Source organism: Carcharodon carcharias, chromosome 19 (genome assembly GCF_017639515.1).
Source record: "Carcharodon carcharias isolate sCarCar2 chromosome 19, sCarCar2.pri, whole genome shotgun sequence".
NCBI classification, from domain to species: domain Eukaryota; kingdom Metazoa; phylum Chordata; class Chondrichthyes; order Lamniformes; family Lamnidae; genus Carcharodon; species Carcharodon carcharias.
Genome location: NC_054485.1, coordinates 48,652,081 through 48,676,495, shown reverse-complemented (window position 1 = coordinate 48,676,495; position 24,415 = coordinate 48,652,081). Strand labels below are relative to the sequence as shown.

Below are 24,415 nucleotides of genomic sequence, written 5' to 3'. Positions count from 1 at the left end.
TCTCTAAACCTTTCCATCTTTTAAAGTGCTCCATAAAACCATTATTTTGACATTATGGAAATTAGCTGGCAACAACTTAAATTACTGCATTTCCCAGTTTGGAAAGGGAGGGAAAAAAAACTAAACAATCACTTACCTACTCATCAAATTAATGTCGCTGGGCTTCAGCTCTCAGGTCTTGCTGTCTTTGGCTCCTTCTCACAGACCACTTTAGGATAAAAAGATCCTCCTTCACTGTACCAAATTCCCAGAGTAAAGCACTCAGCGTCATTGCATTCAGTCAAGCCTTTTGTGCCACTGAATGTGCGGCTGCTAAAACTCCTGTATTTGTACTAGCTGACATTCCAGTGACCTGAGTCAGCCACTGCCGGCTAGGGAACAAGTTCTAAACTAGCTACCTAATTCACTACCTTTTCACAAAAAAGCATTTTGCTTTTATCACTAACCCTGTAGCTGCCTCTCAGCAGGGGAGCTTGTTTTTCACTAAGCCTGAAAGAAACAAGTTACTGTTAAATTAAATGCCAAAAGCAAACTTGGCTAGATTCTAGAAAGAGATCAACCCTTAATATTCCCTCACTTACCAAATTTCCAGATTTAAGCCCTCACCTTGCTGCACTCGGACAAAGCTGCACCTTTGTGCTACTTACTTAAATGAGGCATTTCAGTGCAACATGAAGGTGAGACATAAGGGAAGGGCCCAAGATAGAAAAAAAGCAAGTTAAAATAAGAAAAAAACAAAAAAACTGCGGATGCTGGAAATCCAAAACAAAAACAGAATTACCTGGAAAAACTCAGCAGGTCTGGCAGCATCGGCGGAGAAGAAAAGAGTTGACGTTTCGAGTCCTCATGACCCTTCGACAGAACTTGAGTTCGAGTCCAGGAAAGAGCGGGTCTGGGCCTGGCACAGCAGATAAACTGCACTATTAAAGGGATACAGGAAATTTCAGGTTACCTAGGGTGACACAGATCAGGAAGAGAGAGTAAAGAATAAGAGAGTCCAAAGCTAAAGTCAGATGTCATCTGTTGGAACATAAACATCTCTGCAAATAACTGACCTGCCTACTTTTTTCTGGTTTTATTTTTCATTCAGAGTTCCTTTCAATGTGTTAATACAGTAGAACTGTCAGTGCAAAAGTACTATACTGCCACCTACAAGTGAATCAGTGCAACATGTTAGCAAACATGGCTCCTTCAGCTCCATTCATTTCAGCTGAGATCTATTAAATCTGGGGCTTCTGGTGCTGTCCCAAACTGATCAATTTCATAAGTTGGATGCACACCAGAGATGATCACTTGTGCAACATAAGGTGTGGGATGCTCCATGAATACCCAAGCTCTAAAAGAACAAGGTTTAAAAAAAAAGTGGTACTCCACTTCAGTCCTGGGCTTACTTCAGAATCAGTGTGTGGCCTGGGTTTACCAACTACATAAAACATATCACATTTCCAGTTTTAGCCCTGGACATTGAAAAACAAGTATGGTGAAGTTCCTGGTATATTTTAAGCAATTTCTGCAAACAATTTCTTCTTTGTCAGGGGATAGTTACAGCACAGAAGCCTATTCAGTCCACCCTGCCCTTAAAGGTTCTCTACAAGAGCAACATAGCTAGACCCAATCCTCTATGCTTTTCTCCGCAACCCTGCAAACTGTTTCTCTTCAGGTGCTTATACAATTTCCATTTGAAAGCCACAATCGAATCCATCTCCACCACACTCAGGCTGTGCATTCCAGATCTTAACCATTCACTGCATAGGTTTTTCCTCATCTCACCACTGGTTCTTTTGTCATTAATCTTAAATCTGCAATCTCTGGTTTTCAACCCTTAGGCCAATGGGAACAGTTTCTATATAAACTCCCTAACGATTTTAACAAATCTCTTCTCAACCTTCTCTACAGAGAACAATCCCAACTTCTCCAATCAATCCACCCAACTAAAGCCTCTCATCCCTGGAACCATTCTCAAAAATCTTTACTTCACCCTCTAAAGCCTTCACATCCTTCCTAAAGTGCAGTGGCCAGAATTATACAAAATACTCCAAATGAGGCTGGACCAATGTTTTATAAAAGGTTCATCACAACTTCCTTGCCTTTGTGGTTTATGCGTCTATATTTATAAATCCCAGAATCCCATATGCCCTTTTAACTACTTTCTCAACCTGCTTCAACGATTTGTGTACATATACTCCTAGTCTCTGTTCCAGCACACATTTCAGAATTGTCCCTTTTATTTTATATTGCCTCTCCTCATTCTTGCTACCAAAATGTATCACTTCACACTTCTGGCATTAAATTCTCTCTGCGCCGTAGCCACCATCTCCATCTCATCAATGCCCTCCAAGTTTATCACCATCTTTGAAGTTCACTATACTTCTGAATTTTCTGTCATCTGCAAATTTTGAAATTGTGCCCAACACACTCAAGTCTAGGTTATTAATGAATCATCAAGAAAAAGTGATCCTAGTACCGATGCCTGTATACCTTCATACAGGCGGAAGATCAATCCTTTGCCACTACACTGTTTCCCATTACTCATCCAAATTCTTATCTATGCTGTCATTGTCCCTTTTCTTCCACAAGCTTCAATTTTGCTGGCAAGTCTATTATTTGGCACTTTATCAAACAACTTTTGGAAGTCCATAACCACCACATCTACCATATTAGTCAACAACCTTCCGTTACCTCAAAAACTCAAATCAAACTAATTAAACATGATTGGCCTTGAACAAATTGTGGTGACTTTCTTTAATAAATCCCCACTTGTTCAAGTGACTTAATTTTGTGCACAGGAGCATCATTTCAAAAAGCTTTCCCACTACCAAGGTTAAACTGACAGGTCTTTAGTTGCTGAGTTTATCCTTACACCCTTATGAACAAGTGTACAACATCTGCAATTCTTCACTCTTATGGCCAGTGCCTCCACAATTTCCACCCATACTTCCTTCAGTATCCTTGGATGTATTCCACTGGTGCTGGTGAATTAACTGACTTTTAAGTATAACCAGCCTTTCTAATACCTCCCTCTATCAATTTTTAGCTCTTTCAGAGTCTCCACTACCTCCTCTTTCATTATCATTTTAGCAGCATCTTCTTCCTGGGCAAAGGCATGCAATTCATTCAGTACCTTAGCCAATGTCCTCTGCCTCGATGCATGGGTTGCGAAGAATTTTTAAAGGCAGGGAGGTGAGGAGGTTTTAAGCAGCACAGAAATGCAAGTTGCTTCAGCAAGTACAACTGTTACAAATTTGAAGAATGCAATTTGAATACTTTTCATACAGGGAGAACTGTGGCAGAGCTTTCCAAGGAACAAAAATGTCACTGGTGTAATAATTTAGAGAATGTGAGTTCAAATCCCATAATGATAATTTTGTAATTTGAACGCAGTAAAAATAAATACATAAATAAATTTTAAAAAGCTGGTATCAGTAAGTGACCATGAACCTGTCATCACAAAAACCCATCTGCTTCACTAGTGAAGGAAACCTGCCACCATTGCCTGGCCAGGTTTACATACAGTTACAGTCCCAGGAAAAAAAAGTGTGAAGATTCCAACTGCTCACAGAAGTGGCCTAGAAAGCAAGCCAGTTATATCAAACCGCTGAGTGTCTTCACCACATGGACTGCAGCAGTTCAAGAAAGTGGCCTGCAACTACCTTCCTAAATAAGGCATGGCAATAAATGCTGGCCCTTAATTGCTCTGAAAGTAGAAAAAGATTCATATCATAAGGAATGTAGGCACATGAACCTGTGAGAATATAGATGCTGCATGAAATTCAGATGCAATAACAGCTTCTTTGTGCACAGTGGTTGACTTGAACCAACAGTGGATTGTTTCTGATTATAAAAATGAGTATTTATTAACAAAACACAGTTTTAACAAAAACAGTTTTAATCACCATCAAACCATATTATAATCATGTCATACTTTAAACAAGCATTCACACAAATAGAATGCTGGCATCTCCAGTGTTTCATTTTCTTGTCTTCAAGATTTCATTGAGCTGACGCTGCAAGGTAAAAGCAAATGCAAATTATAATGCTGCACTTAAGTGGCATTTATTTCACACTTCTCCAAACTCTCCTTTGCCCACCCAACAAAATTACAATGAGAACTTCTCTCAATTTAATCTTTTGACTATAGAAACAGCAGCCCAAGTTATGCATTTTTGACATCTATTTAGATGTTACTATATACCTCAGCACCCTAGGTTAGCAGATCTCCTGGGGATGGCTAGAAGGAAAATAAAGGGAAAGTGTTCATGGCTTCTGTTCCTGGCCATCTAAAGCTTTCATCCTTTAAAGATGGTCCATTTTACACACTGATAAACTGTTTGTGATGTTTTAAAAGCAGGGCCCAACAATGGAAATTCCTAAATTTATGGAAGGCCCTTCCAAACACAGAAACATTTCTTTATATAACAAAAAAAAAAGGCTGCTAGTGGGTCAACCTATTTAATCCCAACATTTCCCAAAAAGAAACCCAATTCAATAATAAATTTTTCCAAGTACTTTACTTTCAACATACATTAAATTAACATTAAAATAGAACTAGTTGCTTGGAAGTACAGAATACTTAGCATAATAAAATACTCACAGATAGTTGCTCAAAACTTTTAAATGTCTTGTCATCCAGTTGAGTTAAATCTGTATTGTTTATTTTGCTGGCCAGAAATTGGATATTCTAAAACATAGGAAAAGTTGATTTAGTCTTCACAGCAACCCATTTAAGATGAATTCCTCCTCAGGTTGTGGAACAAACAGAACCTAGAAACTCTCATTTACAAGGTAGATCCTTAAACAATGGGCACTTGCTGCAGAAATGATGCCAAAGTCCTCAGCCAGATCAGCTCACCTGTCCATCCTCAGTTGGGATATTGATGGTCATTTCTCTGGGTTCGGCGAGCGGGCTTCCCGAAAAGCTAAATACACGCTCCCCCATTTTTCGTAAGCGAGTTGTCGTTTTCGGCAACCTGTGAACCATTTTACAAAACAGATGGTCACAAAATCATTGAAGAACATAAAACAAATTCTTGCAGCTACTCGAGCCAAGTTTCAAAGCCTTTGTGATCGGAGATAAAATTGAAAATTCAAGGTTAATTTTAGCGGAGGCAGGGATAGGGAGAATGGAGGGAAACTGTGCATCGTACAATTAAAGCAATGTCTCAAAAAGTCCATTTTTTTTTAAAGCAACTGTTTCAGTTTGGATACCAGAGGAGAAAAAAATCTAATGTATATAGGAAATACTTCAACTGCATAAAGTAAAATTTCAATTTGATAGTTAGATATAATGAACTCTTAGTAAACTGACCGTGAATCAAATTTAGGCGTTATCAATGGTGTGGGTCCCCATATATCACTATTACTTGAAGAATGGAGGACCTTGGTTCGGCTGGTTCTGTATAATTGAAAGTACACAATTAGCAATTAAACAAAAGCAAAATACTGCAGATGCTGGAAATCTGAAATAAAAACAGAAAATGCTGCAAAAACTCAGCAGGTCTGACAGCATCTGTGGAGAGGAACAGTGTTAATGTTGCGAGTCCGTATGACCATTCTCCAGAGCTAAAGAGAAGTAGGAATCTGATTAAACTTGTACTGTTTAGGTGGGGTGGAGCAGGTGAAGTTAGACAGAAGGCCAGCAATAGGTGGGGGCTAAGGAGATTGACAAAGATGTCAGGGCCCAAAAGACAAAGGGAGTGTTAATGGTAGAGTTAAGGTGCTGATAATGGCATAAAGTAAGAAAGTAAAACGTGTGAATAGCAGAACAAGGGTTAGTACTCTGTGAAAGAACAACATGGATCAAGTAACAGATGGCCCTTTAGGGGTTGGGGTGGGGGAGGGAGCAGTGTTTGGGGAAAAAAAAGGATAGAAAAAGGGGGGGATAAAACAATAAAAATAAAAATAAATTTTAAAAAAGGGATTAAAAAAGGGGTGAAGATAGAGTGTTCATGATCTGAAGTTGTTGAACTCAGGTGTTATGTCCAAGAGGCTATAAAGTGCCTAATCGGAAGATGAGGTACTGTTCCTCCAGTTTGCAATGGGCTTCACTGGAAAATTGCAGAAGGCAAAGAGCGGACATGTGGGCATGAGAGGAGGATGGTATGTTGAAATAGCAAGCAACAGAAATGTTCGGGTCATGCTTGCTGACAGACTGAAGGTGTTCCCTAAAGCGGTCACCCAGTCTATGTTTGGTCTCCCCTATGTAGAGAATGCATTGGGAGCAGTGAATGCAGTACACCAAATTGAAGGATGCTTCACCTGAAAGGAGTGTTTGGGCCCTTGGATGGTGAGGAGGTAAAGGGGCAGGTGTTGCACCTTCTATGATTGCGTGGGTGAGGTGTTGGGGGTAACGGAGGAGTGGACCACGATATCCCAGAAGGAACGGTCCTTGAGGAAAGCAGCATCATCAGAACAGATGCGACAGAAGCAAAAGAACTGATAGAATGAGATGGAGTCCTTACAGGAGGCAGGGTGAGTGGAGCTGTAGTTGAGGTAATTAAATAGTCTTGTCAAAAGTTACAATACAGGGAGAAAAAGCATTCTGCTGCTGTTTACCCATCTCAGGATACTAAGCCAAATCTAGTGCTTCCAGGACCTATACACAACACAGAAATTTTAGTACTAATCACATAGCTGAACAGAGACACATTTTTTGTTGAAGTTTTTCATCTTACACTCGTCAGGACAATTCGCAAGAAATGCCAATGTCAGGGGAAACAAGAAAATTTACTGTATGAGAAGTGTGTGCTGATTGGTTGGCAAGTGGACTCTGATTGGTAGAGATGTTGCAATGGAAAATGCACCAATTTATGGTGACTGACAGTTAGCTGTCAAGCATTGTTTGAAATTTAAACCAGGTAGCTTTGACTGATTGGTCAAGAAATTGCCCTGGGGAATGAACCAGTGAATGGCTGTCACTTACTTTTTTCAGCTGAAACTGGCCCAGCGTCTGTATACATGTTTTGTCTTCAAAAGAACAGGGCCCCATGTATTAATGTCTGTAGCTTCCAGTACATGCAAATGCGCCACACTGCGAGCCCAACTGAATTTTAAATTGGTTGTCAGTGTAATACTTAGCACATGGGAATTATTTAGCAAATGTTGTCCAATTGTGGAATCACATCTCATGTTGGACACAGTGTTTTGAGTTTTGCAACCATGGGCTGGCTAGGTATGGTCTGTACTTTGCCCATTGCCAACAGCGGAAGGGATATGCTGTTTGATATGATCCACCAGTCTTTTGGCTGAATGGCCTACATAACTAGCATCACACAGGCACTGAAATTCATATATCACATTACTCATTTGTGCGATAGGCCAAACGTCTTATTGGCTTGATGGCAGCATCCTGTTAGTGGCAAATACCACTCGTCTTGCCACTGCATAGTAGCAGCCCTCATCCATGCCTTTATTACCTCTAGAATTGATTATTCCAGTGCACTTCTGGTTGGCCTTCCATATTCTACCCGCTGTACACTCAAGATCATCCAAAGCTTTGCTGTCCCCTCATGTCATGACGTCCATCACCTATGCTAACTGACGTACATCGGCTCCCAGTTAAGCAATGCCTCAGTTTTAAAAATTTCATCCACGCTTTCAAATCCCTCCATGGCCTCGTTCCTCACTATCTCTAATCTCCTCCAGGCCTACAACCCTCAGATACCTGCACTCTTAATTCTGGCCTCAAGCACCCGGATTTTAATTGTTCCACCATTGTTTGCCATGCCTTCTGCTGTCAAGGTCCTATGATGTGAAATTCCCTCCCTATACCTCTTTCCTTCATTAATGTTTTCCACATCACTGACTATTCATTGGCTATAAATTGTTTTAAGAAGTCCAGTGGTGGTGAAAAGCACTATATAAATGCATGCCTTTCTTTCTTTAAGACATCCCTTAAACATTCCTCTTCAATCAAGCTTTTGGTCATCTGCCCTAATACCATCTTTTGTGGCTTAGTATCAAACTTTGCTTTATAACGCCCATGCTTTACTAGGTTAAAGGCACAACATAAATACAAGTTGATTTTCTCCAGCAAGTTATTGCTTGCAGATCATGACAGAACTTTGGATTTACGAAGATATTCTGAGTATGTAATCACAACATGCATAATTCAAACCTGTTGGATGCTGCTGCTGAAATTTATTAACTTGATCAGATAATCACCCCAAATCGTCAGAAGATTTTTTGCAAGAGGCACATTGACATGTCCTTGGGAGACTTTCACTATTACATTATTGAAGAGATTCCAGAAGTGAAATAGCCTATAGCCAGTGGGAGTATAGCAAACCCCACCAAATCAAATAGTTAACTTGGAGTATTCAAACTGTCTGGTAGAGGTCACATACTTAGCAGGAAGTTGGAAATTGAATATGAAAGAGCCTGAAATATAAGACATCTATAAAAATGCTTTGAGGGGCTCCATAATTATGCGTTTTGAAAGGCCTGATAACCTTCAAGGATGACAATTTGGGCTTAAGGGGGAGAAAGACACTCTACCTGCTATCTGCAGAACCTGCCTTTAGGAGCCTTGGGATACATATAGTGACTTGTTAATGTGTTTAGATGCCTGAGAAACCAGGTCCAAGGAATTGTTTTAAAAAGTTGTTTCAAGTGACAACTTGGGTAACAATCCTAGAGGCCAAAGCCATGGCTAAAAACTGCTTTGAACCCAGCTTAGAGGTTGGCAACAAAAGCTTTGATTATGAAGATCAAATTGCAAATGTTATATCCTTGTTCAAAAAGGGGTGAAAGGGTAAGCCCAGCAACCACAAGCCATTCAGTTTAACCTCAGTAGTGGAGAAGCTTTTGAACCAATAACTTTGGACAAGCATGGGTTAATTAAAGAAAGCCAGCATGAATTTGTTAAGGCAAATTGTGTTTTACCAACTTGCTTGAGTATTCTGATGAGGTAACAGATGAGGGTAGTGCAATTGATATGGTGCATATGGACTTACAAAAAGGAATTGACAAAGTGCTCTACAACAGACTTGTGAGCAAAGCTAGAGCTCATGGAATAAAAGGGACAGTAGCAACATGGATACAAAATTGGCTGAGTGACAGGAAACAGAGTATTGGTGATGGTTATTTCCCAGGCAGGAGGAAGGTTTATAGTTCGGTTCCCCAGTGATATGACCCCTGCTTTTCTTGATATATATTAATGACCTAAATTTTGGTGCACAGAACACAATTAAAAAATTTGCAGGTGGCATGAAGCTTAGAAAGTATTGTGGACTGCGATGAGGATAAGATTAAACTTCAAAAAAGCATAGACAGGTTGGTGGAATAGCCAGACAAGTGGCAGATGAAATTTAGTGTAAGTAGTCAGCTGTGGCTCAGTTGGTAGCACTTGTGCCTCTGAATCGCAAGATTCAGGGTTCAAGTCCCACTCGAGGGCTGGAGAACAAAAATCAAGTTTGATATTCAGTGCAGTACTGAAGGGGTGCTGCACTGTCAGGGGTGCAGTCTTTCAGGTGAGACATTAAACAGTCTCCCCTCTCAGGTAAAAATAAAAAGATCCCATGGCACTATTTTGAAGTAAAGCAGGGGAGTTATCCCTGGTGTCTTGGCCAATACTTATCTCTCAAACATCACACAAAAAAAAACAGATTATGTGATTTATTTGAGAGAGCTTGCTGTGTGCAATGGGCTGCTGCATTTCCTACATTACAACAATGTCTACATTCAAATGAGTACTTCATTGGCTGTAAAGCACTTTGAGATGTTTGGTGGTCAGGAAAAAAGTGCTGTATAAATGCAAGTCTTTCTTCCTTAATCTTTAGAGGTGTGAAGAGATTCATTTTGGTAGGAAAGTAGGCAAGAGGCAGTAAAACAAAGGGTACAATTCTAAAGGGAGTGCAGTGGTAGAAGAACTTGGGGGCATTTTTTTTTAATTAATTCATTCATTGAATGTGGCCTTCACTGGCTGGGCCAGCATTTTTATTGCCCATCCCTAGTTCCCCTTGAGAAGGTGGTGGTGAGCTGCCGTCTTGAACCACTACAGTCCATGTGGTGTAGGTACACCCACAGTGCTGTTAGGAAGGGAGTTCCAAGATTTTGACCCAGCAACAGTGAAGGAATGGCAATATAGTTCCAAGTCAGGATGGTGAGAGATTTGGAGGGGAACTTCCAGGTGGTGTTCAATATATGCCCAAATTATTGATGGTGCCAGGGCAGGTTAAGAGCATGGTTAAAATAAAGCACACAGGATCTTGAGCTTTATAAGTAAAGACAGAGCCCAAAAAAAGTTATGATAAACCAGCATAAAACACTGGGTCGGCCTCAACTGCAGTATCGCATCCAGTTTTGGACACCACACTTAGGAAGGATGTAAAGGCAGAGAGGGTGCAGAAAAGATTCATGAGGAACTTCAGTTGCATAGAGAGATTGTAGAAATTGGAGCTGTTCTCCTTGGAGAAGGGAAGGTGGTAAGGAGATACTCAGTCATGAAGGGCCTCGACAGAGTAGATAGGGAGAAATTAATCTTAGTTGCGGAAGGATTGAGCCAGAGGGCAAAGATTTAAGGCAATAGGCAAAAGATGCACTGGCAAGGAGGGAAAAATTTATTTCATGCAGCAAGTGGTTAGGATCTGAAATGTACTTCCTAAGAATGTGGTGGAGGCAGATTCAATTGTGGCTTTCAGCAAGAGAACTGGATCATTATCTGAAGAGGAAAACATTCCAGGAAATGGGGAAAAGGTGGGAGAGTGGCACCTGGTGAACTGCTCTTTCAGTGAGCTGGCAGGCTCAAATGGGCCAACTGGCCTCCTTCTGCACTGTAATCATTCTATGATCAGTATTCCCATAGTAAAGCCACAACCAGGACATAAATGTGAAAAATTACCAAGACGTACTTGTGAACTGATGGACCTATCAACTGTAGTGATCGGGACATTAAATATCAGATTTATCTTCTGTAACAGGAATAAACGTTCTTGGAGGTGAGCAATTACCTTCTAGTCCGAGTGCCTGTGGCACATGCTGATGGAGGTCTACTTTTAACGGAGAGGGTTACACCATTTTTACCCTGTTAGGAGAATAGTTTAAAAGAAAATGTTAGTTCAGATCAATATTCCAATAGGACATGGTAATCATCCAGACTAGGGATAACAGGTAACAGAAAACATTTTCACCAGACAAGTCACAGGCAATGATCATCTCGAATACAACCCAACTACCTCTCTAACCTTCAACTCCACCACTATGAAGGGGATCTCCACCAACTTAAAAGTTTAACTGCAGTACCATATTAATGCCACTGGCTACAAAAGCACAGCAGCGGCAGGGTACTTTGAGGCTAGTGGCCCAGCTCTTAATCCTTCAAAGGCAAACACAACCATTTATAAAGGTTCAAGTCAAGAGTCTGATTGAATACTCACTAGGGTGACTGCAGTCTCAAAATGTTCAAGAAACTATTTTCAACAAATCACTCAGTTTGACTCGATACCCAATTGAATGCAATATCCATCCATCACTGGTGCCACAGTTGCAGCATTATTTACAGAATGCACTTAGCAACTCACCAAGGTTACAGCACCTCCAAGCTCATGGGCTCTGTCACCAAGAAGAATAAGATCAGCAACCTCCAGGAAAAGTCACCACATGCAAGTCACAAATCAACTTATTTGGACACAAGTCACCGTTTCTGGGTCAACATCCTGGAATTCCATATCTAATGCTATGCTGGAAGTACCTGTAGTACAAGGACTGCAGAGGTTCAAGGTAGCCCAGCTTCTGAGGACAATGAGTTTGACAATGAATGAATGCATCCTTCTTAGGACTGACAACAACTTTTAAAAGTTTGTCATTATAGATCCTACTTACTTTAGAATTATACTTGTAGGTTACTCTAAATTGTAAGTGGAATTTAAAAAGGTGATTGAGAGGAATCAGTTAAGCACTGAATAGGCTGCTCTCAAATAAATGACAGGAGCACCCTGAAATAATTCCTTTTCAGTATTAGATCAAACAAACCCCTCATGTGCAAACACAAGTACATGTTAGAAAAGATCTCAAGTAAATACATGCAATAGAAGGCTGCATGCCAGCCCCCAATCCAAAGGAAAGAAAAACAAGACTTAAAAACAGATCAAATCCAGAAACAGGTTTATTTGAACCAGACTGAAGGTGATTATTGCCCGAGGGCAGCTTGCAATTTGCTTGACTTTAAGTTTCAACTGACCATTAACTAACACTAACAGAGCTCGAGTATTGAATACAAGGGAAACCCAATCTCCTTCCACACCTTACTCTTCAGTTTTGTGTTAAGTAAGCAACAATATGTACATGAAATCTGCAGTTGTAGTTCTGCTAGTCAATGGCTCACTCGCATTGTGCAGATTTTCACTCATTTGCTGGCTACAATTCATTCATTAAACAATGGCTTGTCACAAGATTTTTTATAAACACACTAACCTTTCGAAAGATTTTGGTCGAAGGGGGAACATTTTCATCTTCACTTACAACTCCATCAGTGTCATTCTTTGCTTTGTTTTTACCTGCAGAGAATATTTTTCAAATTAACTGAAACATTTACAAGTATTTACTCATAAACATAGAGAGAAGAGGGAAAGATAGCTATGCCTAATCATTGCTCACTCTATTAATTAGGCATTGCATTGTTGGGCATCACTTCTTCTAAGCCTAGTAATGGCAGATCTTGGTGGAGAGAAGAGAAAAAAACTCCAAACTAGCCTGAAAGCCCAGGCAAATTGAACCAATTTGCATTTTGGTTGTTTTTCTGGTTCGCCCTGTTTATGATGCTGTGGACCTGGAGCTGTGGAAAGGGCAGTTTGCCACATTGTGCTGTGATCTAGCATCTATCCATCAAAGATCAGCAACTTGATACTGTACATGAGTGAATAGCAACATGTGGGCCAAGATTTGACAGTATATATCTACTTGGTGAACTAAAAAAATATAAATTTTGGACACCTTTTATTCAGCGATATAGCAGGTTACACATTCACCCTCGAGTTTGAAAGGGGTGATTTTTCATTTCCTTCGGCAGTGTGATTAACTTTTTATTTACAGGGTGAGTGCGTCGCTGGCTAGACCAGCGTTTATTGCCCTTCTCGAGGGCAATTAGGGAACTGCCCTCGAGAAGGTGGTGGTGAGCTGCCTTCCTGAACTGCTGGAGATCTCAACGGTGTTGGTACACCCAGAGTGCTATTAGGGAGGGAGTTCCAGAATTTTGACTCAGCGACAGTGGAGGAAAGGTGATATATTCCAAGACAGGATAGCGTGTGGCTTGGAGGTGAACTTCCAGGTGGTAGTGCTCTCATGTAGCTGCTGCTCTTGTCATGCTAGATGGTAGGAGTTGTGGGCTTGGAAGCTGTTGTCTAAGAATCCTTGCTGAATTTCTGCAGTGCTTCTTGTAGATGGCACATACTGCTGCCACTGTTCGTTGTTGGTGGAGGGAGTGAATGTTTGTGGAAGGGATGCCACTCAAGCGGGCTGCTTTGTTCTGGATGGTGTCAAGCTCCTTGAGTGTGTGTCATTGGAGCTACACTCATCCAGCCAGTGGAGAGAGTGAGTATTCCATCACGCTCCTGACTTGTGCCTTGTAGAGGATGGACAGACTTTGGGGAGTGAGGAGGCCAAGTTACTCATCGCAGGATTCCTAGCACCTGACCTGCTCTTGTAGCCACAATAACTAAGTGGTTAGTCTAGTTCAGTTTCTGGTCAATGGTAATTCTCAAGGATGTTGATAGTGGGGGATTCAGCAATGGTAATGCCATTGAATGTCAAGGACGATGGTTAGATTTTCAATTTTGGAGACGGTAATTGCTTGGCACTTGTGTGGCACGAATGTTACTTGCCACTTGTCAGCCCAAGCCTGGATATTGTCCCAGTCTTGCTGAATTTAGACATGGACAGCTTCAGTATCTGAGGAGTTGTGAATGTTACTGAAATTGTGCAACCATCAGTGAACATCCCCACTTTTGACCTTATGATGGAAGGTCATTGGTGAATCAGCTGAAGATGGCTAGGCCGAGGACACTATCCTGAGGAACTCCGGCAATGACGTCCTGGAACTGGGATAATTGACCTCCAATAATCACAACCATCTTCCTTTGTGCTACATACGAATCCAACCAGCAGAGAGTTCTCCAATTCCCAATGTCTCCAGTTTTGCTCGGGCTCCTTGATGCCATACTCAGTCAAATGCTGCCTTGATGTCAAAGGCAGGCACCCTCACCTTTGGAGTTTAGCTCTTTTGTCCATGTTTGACCCAAAGCTGTTATGAGGTCAGAAGCTGAGTGACACTGGCAAAACCCAAACTGAGCAGTGAGCTGGTTATTGCTAACCAAGTGCCGCTTGATAGCACTGTTGATGACCCCTTCCATCATTTTACTGATGATCGAGAGTAGACTGATAGGGTGATAATTGGCCAGGTTGGATTTGTCCTGCAAATTTTCCACATGGCCGGGTAGATGCCGGTGTTGTAACTGTACTGGAACACTTGACGAAGGGTGCGACAAATTGTGGAGCACAAGTACTATTGCCAGAATATCGCCAGGACCCATAGCCTTTGCAGTATCCAGTGCCTTCGGCCGTTTCTTAATATCACGCAGCGTGAATCAAATTGGCTGAAGACTGGCATCTGTGATTCTGGGACCTCGAAAGGAGACAGACATGGATCATCCACTCAGCACTTCTGGCTGAAGATTGCTGCAAATGCTTCAGCCTTATCTTTTGCACTGATGTGTTGGGCTTCTTCATCATTGAGTATGGGGAAACTTGTAGCGCCTCCTCCTCCAGCGAGTTAATTGTCCACTACCATTCACAACTGCAGAGCTTAGATCTGATCTGCTAGTTGTGGAATTACTTAGCTCTGTCTATCACTTGCTGCTTATGCTGTTTGGCACACAAGAGGTCCTGTGTTATAGCTTCACCAGGTTGACACCCCATTTTTAGATGTGCCTGATGCTGCTCCTGGCATGCCCTCCTGCATTCTTCATTGGACCAAGGTTGATCCCCTGGCTTGGTTGTAACGGTAGAGGGGGGGGATATGCCGGGCCATGAGGTTACAAATTATGATAGAGTAGAATTCTGCTGCTGCTGACAGCTCCTCATGGATGCTCAGTCTCGAATTGCTAGATCTGTTCGAAATCTATCCCATTTAGCAGAGGTAGTGCCTTGTCTCCACAAGCACTGTGCAGTGGTTACTCCTACCGATAGTATCATGGGCAGGCAGGTTGGTGAGGATGAGGTCAAGTATGTTTTTCCCTTTTTGTTGGTTCCCTCACCACCTGCCGCAGACCCAGTCTAACAGCTATACCCTTTAGGACTCAGCCAGCTCAGTCTGTGGTGGTGCTATCAAGCCACTCTTGGTGATGGACATTGAAGTCCCTCACACAGTACATTCTGTGCCCTTGCCACCCTCAATGCTTCCTTCAAGTGGTATTCAACATGGAGGAGCACTGATTCATCAGCTGAAGGGGCACAGTACATGGTAATCAGCAGGAGGTTTCCTCGCCCATATTTGACCTGAGGCCATGAGACGTCATGGGGTCCTGAGTCAATGTTGAAGACTCCCAAGGCAACTCCTCCGGACTGTATGCCACTGTGCTGCCACATATGTTCTGTCAGTGGGACAGGACATACCCAGAGGTGGTGATAGTGGTGTCTGGGACATGATCTATGATTATGACTACGTTGCTTGTCTAGTCTGAGACAGGTCTCCCAATTTTGGCACATGCAAGGAGGACTTGAAGGGTCGACAGGGCTGGGTTTGCTGTTGTCGTTTTTGGTGCCTAGGTCGATTTCATTTTTGTTTGGTTGCATTCCTTTTTATTATCTTTTCAGTAGTCTGATACAACAAAGTGGCTTGCCAGACAATTTCAGAATACATTCAAGAGTCAACCATTTTACTGCAGATCTGGGGTCACATGTCGGCCAAACCAGGTGAGGATGGCAGGTTTCCTTCCCAAAAGGGCATTAGTGAACCAGATGGATTTTTACAACAGTTGACAATGGTTTATGGTCATTAGACTTTTCATTCCAGATTTTTATTGAATTCAAATTCTATCATCTCCATTGGTGGGATCGGAACCCAGGTCCCCAGAGCATTACCCTGGGTCTCTACCAGTCCACTACTATTCTTCTATCATCCTGAGCTAATCAAAAGGTAAATAGACAGATTTTGATTGACAAGGGAATCAAGAGTTATGGGGACAGGCAGGAAAGTGGGGTTGAGGCCACAATTAGGTCAGCCACGATCGTATTGAATGGCAGAGCAGGCGTGAGGGGCCTTCTATTTCTCATGATCTTATGCATTACAAGTACAAGAATTACACGAAGGGCTTACACAAATAACCAGGCACTGCCAAAGGAAATCAGGTTCCTAATTTTGATTATGGGGGTAACTTGCAAGTAGTCAGCTTTTCACTTAAAGCAAAAACCCAAAAACTTTCCAGCAAGAGCGAAAAGAAAATTAACATATTTTCACTATAGGTTAGTTCGGCATTTTCAATTCATTTTCTTGCTTTACTTCAAGAAAATGTTGATGCAGGATACTGCTCAGCCACACTACCATGGCACATTCTTGAAATCAACAGTCCGAAATGGCAAATTTTCAAGGCAAGATGCAACTTGATATTTGGCACCAGATCTCCTACCCTCCTGGGTACATCACACCGTCACTGATAGTATACGTTTTCATTCATAAAATCTGTACATGTAGAAGACAGTTCACATACTTGTAGGTTGAGCATTTTCAAAATGTATGCATTTTACAGTAGGCAGTTAAATTATTTGTGCCCACAAGTTCATACCATAGTAATGTTTGTACCAAGCTTACGTTTTTTGGTTATCCTCAGTGATGCAGCATCTTTCAAGATTTCAGATTCTATTGCTTCAATTTCCAAACAGGCAGCATCAATACGTTTCTGTAGTAAAGAAACTTATCAGATACAGGAGTGGAACATTTTCCAATTTCAATAGTCCTCACCAAGTCAGAAAAGGATTGGACCCTACATAAAAATTACTCCCGTGCAGATACAATTCTTAAAAAGATTAAAAATAAAATGTTTGCTATTTTTAAATAGATCACTGGGCATTTTTATTTCTAAGAGTAGAATTAGAATACATTTGGTTTTAAATACGTTGATTTGTATTTGTTTCCTTGTATAGATTTAGGAGCACTATGGTCTTCTTGGTATTGTGGGATTTAACAAAAACACACTAATACTTCCCAATTGTCTATAAGAACAAGGTTAAATATTGCAGTCAGCCGAGATACATGCACTTTGACTAGGGTATCCATCTTTCATTTCTTCTTCAATACGTGATACAAAAATAGGAGCAACCAATCAGCCCCTTGAGTCTGTTCTCCCATTCACTTCAATCATTGCTGCTCTGAATCTCAACCCCACTCATCCAACTTTGATTAATTTCTTTACCTAATACAAATTGGTCTCTCCCAATCTTGAAATTTTCAATTGTCCCAGCATCCCACCAAATGGGGAAGAGAATTCCACATTTCCACTACCCCAAGTGTGAAAGTGCTTCCTAATTCCCAAATTGTCTGTCTACTTTTAAGACTGTGTCCCTTTTTCTGGATTCCCTGATTACATTCTTGATATCTACCATCTACTCCATTAAATTATTTTAATGATTTGCCAGGAGCAGCACCAAGCATACCTATAAGTGAGGTGTAAACATGAAACTACAACACAGGACTACTTACATGCCAAATAGCAGAAGCATATACAAAAGACAGAGCTAAGCAATCCCACAACCAATGGATCAGATCAAAGCTCTGCAAGCCCTACCACATTCAGTTATGAATGGTAGTGGACAATTAAACAACTAAAAGCAGGAGGAGGAGGCTCCACAAATAGCCCCATCCTCAATGATGGGGGAACATAGCATGTCAGTGTGAAAGACAAGGCTGAAGCATTTACATTCAGCCAGATGTGCCAAGTGAATGATCCATCTTGGCCTCCTCCTGAGGTCTCCACCATCACAAATGCGAGTCTTCAGTCAATTAGATTCATTCCACGTGATATCAAGAAATGGCTGAAGGCACTGGATACTGCAAAGTTTAGGGGCTTTGACAACATCCTGGCAGTAGTACTGAAGACTTGTGCTCCAGAACTAGCCATGTCCCTAGACAAGCTGTAGAGTACAACTACAACACTGGCATCTACTCGACAATGTGGAAAATTGCTCAGGTGTCTCCTGTCCAAAAAAGCTAGACAAATCCAATCCAGCCAATTATCACTCCTTCAGCCTAATCTCGATCATCAGTAAAGTGACAGAAGATGGCCTCCACAGTGCTATTAAGCTGCATTTAGACAAGTTACCTGATCACGATGCTCAGTGTGGATTCCGCCAGGCCACTCCGATCCTGACCTCATTACAGCCTTGATCCAAGCATGGACAAAAGAGCCAAACTCAAGAAGGGAGGCGAGAGTGACTGCTCTTGACATCAAGGAAGCATTTCACCAACTGGAATCAAGGAGCCCTGGCAAAACAGAAGTCAGTGGAAATTGTGGGGTGTGGGGGGCACGCTCTACTCTTTGGAGTCACAACTAGCACAAAGGAAGATGGTTATGATTGTTGGAAGTCAATCGTCTCAGTTCCAGGACATAAATGCAAGGTAGTGTCCTAGGCCAAACCATCTCCAGCTGCTTCATTATCGACCCTCCATCATCAGATCAGAAGCGGGGATGTTCAGTGATGACTGGACAATGTCCAGCACTGTTTGCAAGTCCTCAGATACTGAAGCAGTCCATATCCATTTACAGCAAGATCTGGACAAAATTAACAACTTAGTCCAAGTCTGGATGAAGAATGACATTAGTACAATAGTGAGATGAACTTTGTTCTAAAGATCCATATGCAGAATCGGTTTGGTAGAGATAAGTAATAAGAAAGGAGAAAAGTCAACTTAGGAGTAGCTTATAGGTCCCATAAAAGTTGCTATATTGTAGGACGAAGTATACAGAAAAAACAATGGAGGCTTGTAAGAAAGGTTCAGCAATAATCATGGGTGATTTTAACCTACATATAGATTGGATTAATCAGTTTGGCAAAGGTAGCTTGGAAGATTAATCCATAGAATATTCAGGACAATTTCTCAGAGTAGCACATCTCTTGAGCCAACCAGAGAGCAGGCTATTCCAGACCTGGTAATGTTCAATGAGACAGATTTAATTAATAGCTACACAGTAAAGGAGCCTCTAATTAGTCATCATAAGATGATTGAATTTTGCACCTACTTTGAGGGTGAGAAGTGTGGGGCTAAGGTTAAGGTTTTAAATTTAAATAAAAGGCAATTACAAGAGAACAAAGGGGCAGCTGGCTAAAGTGAACTGGAAAATTCAGTTAAAGGGTGAGGCAGCAACAAACATTTAAGGAGATATTTTATAATTCTCAGCAAAAATATATTCCAGTGAGGAAGAAAGACTCTTATGAGACAGACACACCATTCGTGGCTAACTAAGGAAGTTAAGGACAGTATCAAATTGAAAAAAGTGTACAATTCAGCAAAGATTAGTGGCAGGTCAGAAGACTGGTCAGAATTTAAAAACCAGCAAAGACTGACCAATAAAAAGAAATTAGACTCAAAGTTAATTAGAAATATAAAGAGATAGTAAGAGTTTCTACAAGTATTTAAACAGGAAAACAGCAACTAGAGTGATCGTCCTCCAGAGAGAGGATATGGGGAATTAATAATGGGAAATAAGGAAATGCCATAAGTGTTCAACAGTTGTGTGCCTTTCTTCACTGCAGAAGACACAAATTACATCCCAAAAATACTTAGATAAAAGCAAAATACCATGGATGCTGGAAATCTGATGAATAGTCATACAAACTCGAAATGTTAACTGTATTCCACTCCGCAGATGCTGTCAGACCTGCTGAGTTTTTCCAGCCATTTTTGTTTTTGTCCCAAAAATACTTGTAAATCAAGAGGCAAAAGGGAGGAAGGAACTACAATTACAATCACCAGAAAAGTGGTACTGAGGAAAGTATTAGAACAGAAGGCTGACCTGTCCCAAGACCTGATGGCCTGGATCCTAGGATCTTAAAAGAACTGGTTGCTGAGATAGTAGATGCATTGGTTGTAATTTTCCAAAATTCCCTAGATTCTGGAAAGATTCCATCAGCTTGGAAAATAGCAAATGCAACTCCTCTCTTCAAGAAAGGAGGGAGGGAGACAAAGCAGGAAACTACAGGCCAGTTAGCTTAACATCTGTCATAGGAAAAATACTAGAAAAAATTATTAAGACAGTCATAGCGGAGTGCTCAAAATCTTAATACAATCTGACAAAACCATCTTGACTCTGCCTAAGGGAAACTGTGTTTGACCAATTTATTGGAACTCTTCGAGGAAGTAACAAGCAACATGGATAAAAGGGGAAGATGTGGTGTACTTGGATTTCCAAAAGACATTTGACAAGGTGCCACATCAAAAGTTAATACACAAAATAAGAGCTCATGTTGTAGGGGGTAACATATTAGCATGGATAGAGGATTGGTTATCTAACATGAAGCAGAGAGTATGCATAAATGGGTCATTTTGCAGGTTGGCAAGATGTGACAAGCGAACCCTGTGGCACTCCAGTGCTGGGGCCTCAACTATTCACAATCTATTTGTATGAAGGGACCAAATGTATGGTTGCTAAATTTGTTGATGACACAAAGGTTGGTAGGAGCATAGGCTACGATGAGAATATAAGTAGTCTGCAAAGGGACATAGATAGGTTAAGTGAGTGAGGAAAAATTGGTAGATGGAACATAATGTGGGAAAATGTGAACTTGTCCACTTTGGCAGGAAATATAGAAAAGCAGTATGTTTTTTTTTAAATGGAGAGAACTCTTGTAGTACAGAGGGATCTGAGTGTCTTGGTAAATTAATTACAAGAAGTTAGTATGTGGGTACAGCAAGTGATTAGGAAAATGTAATATTGATGTTTATTGCAAGGGGAATGGAATATAAACATTGGCAAGTTTTACCACAGATATACAATGTATTGGTGAGACCACATTTAGAGTACTCAGTGCAGTTGTGGTCTCCTTAATTAAGAAAGGATATACTTGTATTAGCAGTTCAGAGAAAGTTCACTCAACTGATTCCTGGGACGGAGAGATTACCTTCAGAGAAAGATTGAACAGATTGGGCCTTAACCCATTGTAGTTGAGAAGAATGAGTGGTGATCTTATTGAAACAAGATCCTGAGGGAACTTGACAGGGTGGATGCTGAGGAAATGTTTCCCCTTATGGGAGGGACTAGAACTAGGGGACAAAGTTTAAAAATAGAAGGGTCTCCCCTTTAAGAGAGATGAGGAGAAACTTTTTCTCTTAGAGGGGCTTTGGTTTATGGAATTCTCTTTCCTAGAGAGCATTTAATATTTTTAAAGCTGAATTTGATAGATGCTTTGACTGACAAGGGAGTCAAAAGTTATTGTGGGTAGACAGAAAAGTAGAGCTGAGACCATAATCAGATCAGCCATGCTCTTATCAAATGGCAGAACAGGCCCTAGGGGCCAATGGTCCACTCCTGCTACTAATTTGTATGTTAGTAAGTCGTAAGTAACATTCGCACCGCACAAATGTCAAGTAAGCACCATCTCCAAAAAGAGAACCTAACCATTATTCCTTGACATACAGTAGCATTACTATCGCTGAATTCCCCCATTATCAACATTTTGGGGGCTTACCATTCACCTGAAACTGAACTAGGCCAGCCAGAACAGCCATATAAATACCGTGGATACACTAGGTCAGAAACAAGGAATTCTGAGGCAAGTAACTCACTTCCTGGCTCCCCAAATCCTGTCCACCATCTACAAGGCACAAGTCAGGAGTGTGATGAATTCTCTCCACTTGCCTGGATGAGTGCAACTCCAAATAGCGCTCAAGAAGCTCAGCACCATCCAGGACAAAGCAGTCACCTTGATTGGCATCCCTTCCACTGACTTAAACATTTGCTCCCTTCACCACCGATGCAGTGACAGCAGTGTGTAGTATATACAAGATGCACTGCAGAGACTCACCAATGCTCCTTCAACACCTTCCAAATCTGCGACCTCTACCAGCACAATGAACAAGGGTAGCAGGAGCATGGGAACACCATTACCAGGGCCCCGTCCATGTCACAGATCATCCTGATTTGGAACTATAATTGCTGCTCCTTCACTGTTGCTGGATTAAACTTCTAACAGCTCTGTAGGTGTACCTGCACCAGAAGGGCAACAAATGTTGGCCTTTCCTGCAACATCCACATCCCAAAGGTTTATGGCAAGGGCAATGTCTCTTGGTATTTATGAATATGAAATAAGTGCTGGCCTTGCCAGCAACACCCACATCTCTTAAAATAAAAGGAGGAAAAAAAAACTTACTTGTTCAACTTCAGCTACTGCCTTTGCGCTTCCACCCATAGCTTTAAAGAAAAGGAAAAATTCTTTATGATACAGTGAAACTGTACAAACAGGTACTTACCATAGTCCCAAATAACAGATACAAACTGCCCCTTGATACCAGATTCTCGCAAATTATCAACGGCAGAATGAAATACAGCAAGTCCATCCACAACATAAAGTATGGGACACACAGGCAAGTATGAGGTGGCAGCAGGTGAAAAAAAGGCTTTGGATCAGAGGTTTCTTTTCAATATGCATAACAGTCAAAAAAAAAAACTGCTCCTACTCTGAGATTGCATGCTTACATGGCTTTATCATAGTGATAATGCGGTTTCTCAGCCATTGTGGCAACTGGATAAAACAAATCTCCAGAGCATACAAGTCAGGGACTGCCATTGGAATCACAGGAGGTTGGTGGCAGGGAAGAAAAATTATCATAGTTGTATTTCACTGGTGGCATTCAACACCTCTCATGCTTCCATACTCTTGATTCTGCCAAGCCAGTTTCCTTAGCTGTGATTTGCTAGGTAGTGAGTAGGAACATTGGGAACCTCATTCATCAAGTCATATGTGCCACTATTTAGTGGAGATACTTGGCTATTAATATTACACGCTAAATTTAATGCCCTTTCCCAGAATTTACATGGCTCTTTACTAGGTCAAATCTGATGAAACACCACAGTTGCGCCAGCAGAGGGGAACAGAAAAAGTGGGTGTTGATTGGGCTCTAGGATAATGTGGGGTGGGGTAGGGCTACAAAAAAAAACTTTGGTACTCCTAATGTCGTGGGGCATAATAATTTTATTAAATGATAGAATTCACCCATATACAAAGATAGAGCCAGAGCTATTGGTTGTTTGATTATTTGACAAAGTTTGCCCTGTACCCTTGGCACCATTGAATGTTTAATAATTATGGAGCCTATTCTAACTTAATATACATAAAGAGTCTAATAATGCTAACTTACAATATAGTAATGATTACAAATATATATACATCTTATCTCAATATTACAACTTTACTTAAAATGTTAATTGAGTTGAAGTAGTTCAAGAAGAGCGTGAAAATTTGAAGAATTTCCAATGACAACAGTGGCTCAGCTCTTCTGGTAGGGGGTCGATGCTGAGCATATTGACACTGCGAGTGAAGATTGCTATGACCCAATCCTTTTACGACTTTTCAGCCATAGCTTCCGATCCCTGCTGAAGTATCGAAGGATCAGTGCAGCCATCCATAGGGAGATTCATTGGGCACAAGAGATGGAAGAATGAAGGACATGCCCCCTTTGCACATTAAAAACTTACCCGAATAAGGCAGTTATTAAAGGTCTAAGTCTTTCAGCAAATGAGTGAGATAGTGAATGGACAAGTTCGTGAATGGGTTGGTGGGTAAGCTGGGTTGGCTAGGAAGGGTGATGGGTTGGTCAGGTCATGTGCGCGCTCAGTTGAGTTGCACCAGGTATTAAAGTGCCTAATATTTCCAAGGTGTAGTGGAAATAAGCCCATTGAAAGTTTAAATTTCCAAGGTACTTTCAGTGTGTGTCCGTGTGTCAGGCCTTCAGCATATCTCCCAACTCACATCCCATTGTGTTCAATGTGGAGACTGGAAAATTTGGGCTTGTAAATTTAACCTGGCAGTTTGATTAGTGAAAGCTATCTTCAATTTGAGTTTTCTGCCCGAAGGCGGGGCTGACCCGCAGCACCACAACTTCAACCAGGAGGCAGGTCTGATTGCACCCAAGCCAGGATGGGGATTGCATCCTGTGCTGCCAGCACCAATCTGATCCACATCGGCCATCCAGCCAGTGAGCCAACTACCCCCTCACCCAGGGGGTATGAGTTGCCATAGCAATATAAACATTTTACATGCATGTTATAGCATAGAGCTATGGATAGTGATGGTATCTCAATTTATTTCCAACACGTGGCTGACCAAGAATCTCTCCCATTCTTGCTGCCTGAAGTTGGCATATGTTGGAAAGATTTACAAGTTGATACTCAATCTGTTTGGCCATGTTATGCATCTTCCTTGCCTAAGTCCTGGA

General features: G+C 41.3%; 1 protein-coding gene across 2 annotated transcripts in view; it reads right to left on the bottom strand.

The window, feature by feature from the left end:
• Positions 1 to 3,868: 3,868 nt before the first annotated feature.
• cdca8 (cell division cycle associated 8) overlaps positions 3,869 to 24,415 on the bottom strand; it is a 32,565-nt gene continuing 12,018 nt past the window's right edge. The window contains exons 4-11 of one of the 2 annotated variants that reach the window (XM_041213377.1): positions 22,351 to 22,391; positions 16,799 to 16,886; positions 12,409 to 12,491; positions 10,947 to 11,020; positions 5,306 to 5,392; positions 4,850 to 4,967; positions 4,592 to 4,678; positions 3,869 to 4,004 (exon numbers count right to left, since the gene is read on the bottom strand). In XM_041213377.1, the coding sequence (XP_041069311.1) occupies positions 3,969 to 4,004; positions 4,592 to 4,678; positions 4,850 to 4,967; positions 5,306 to 5,392; positions 10,947 to 11,020; positions 12,409 to 12,491; positions 16,799 to 16,886; positions 22,351 to 22,391 (614 nt within the window). In that variant the 3' untranslated portion in view covers positions 3,869 to 3,968. The remainder of the gene's footprint in view (positions 4,005 to 4,591; positions 4,679 to 4,849; positions 4,968 to 5,305; positions 5,393 to 10,946; positions 11,021 to 12,408; positions 12,492 to 16,798; positions 16,887 to 22,350; positions 22,392 to 24,415) is intronic. The other variant, XM_041213378.1, reaches the window with a different exon arrangement.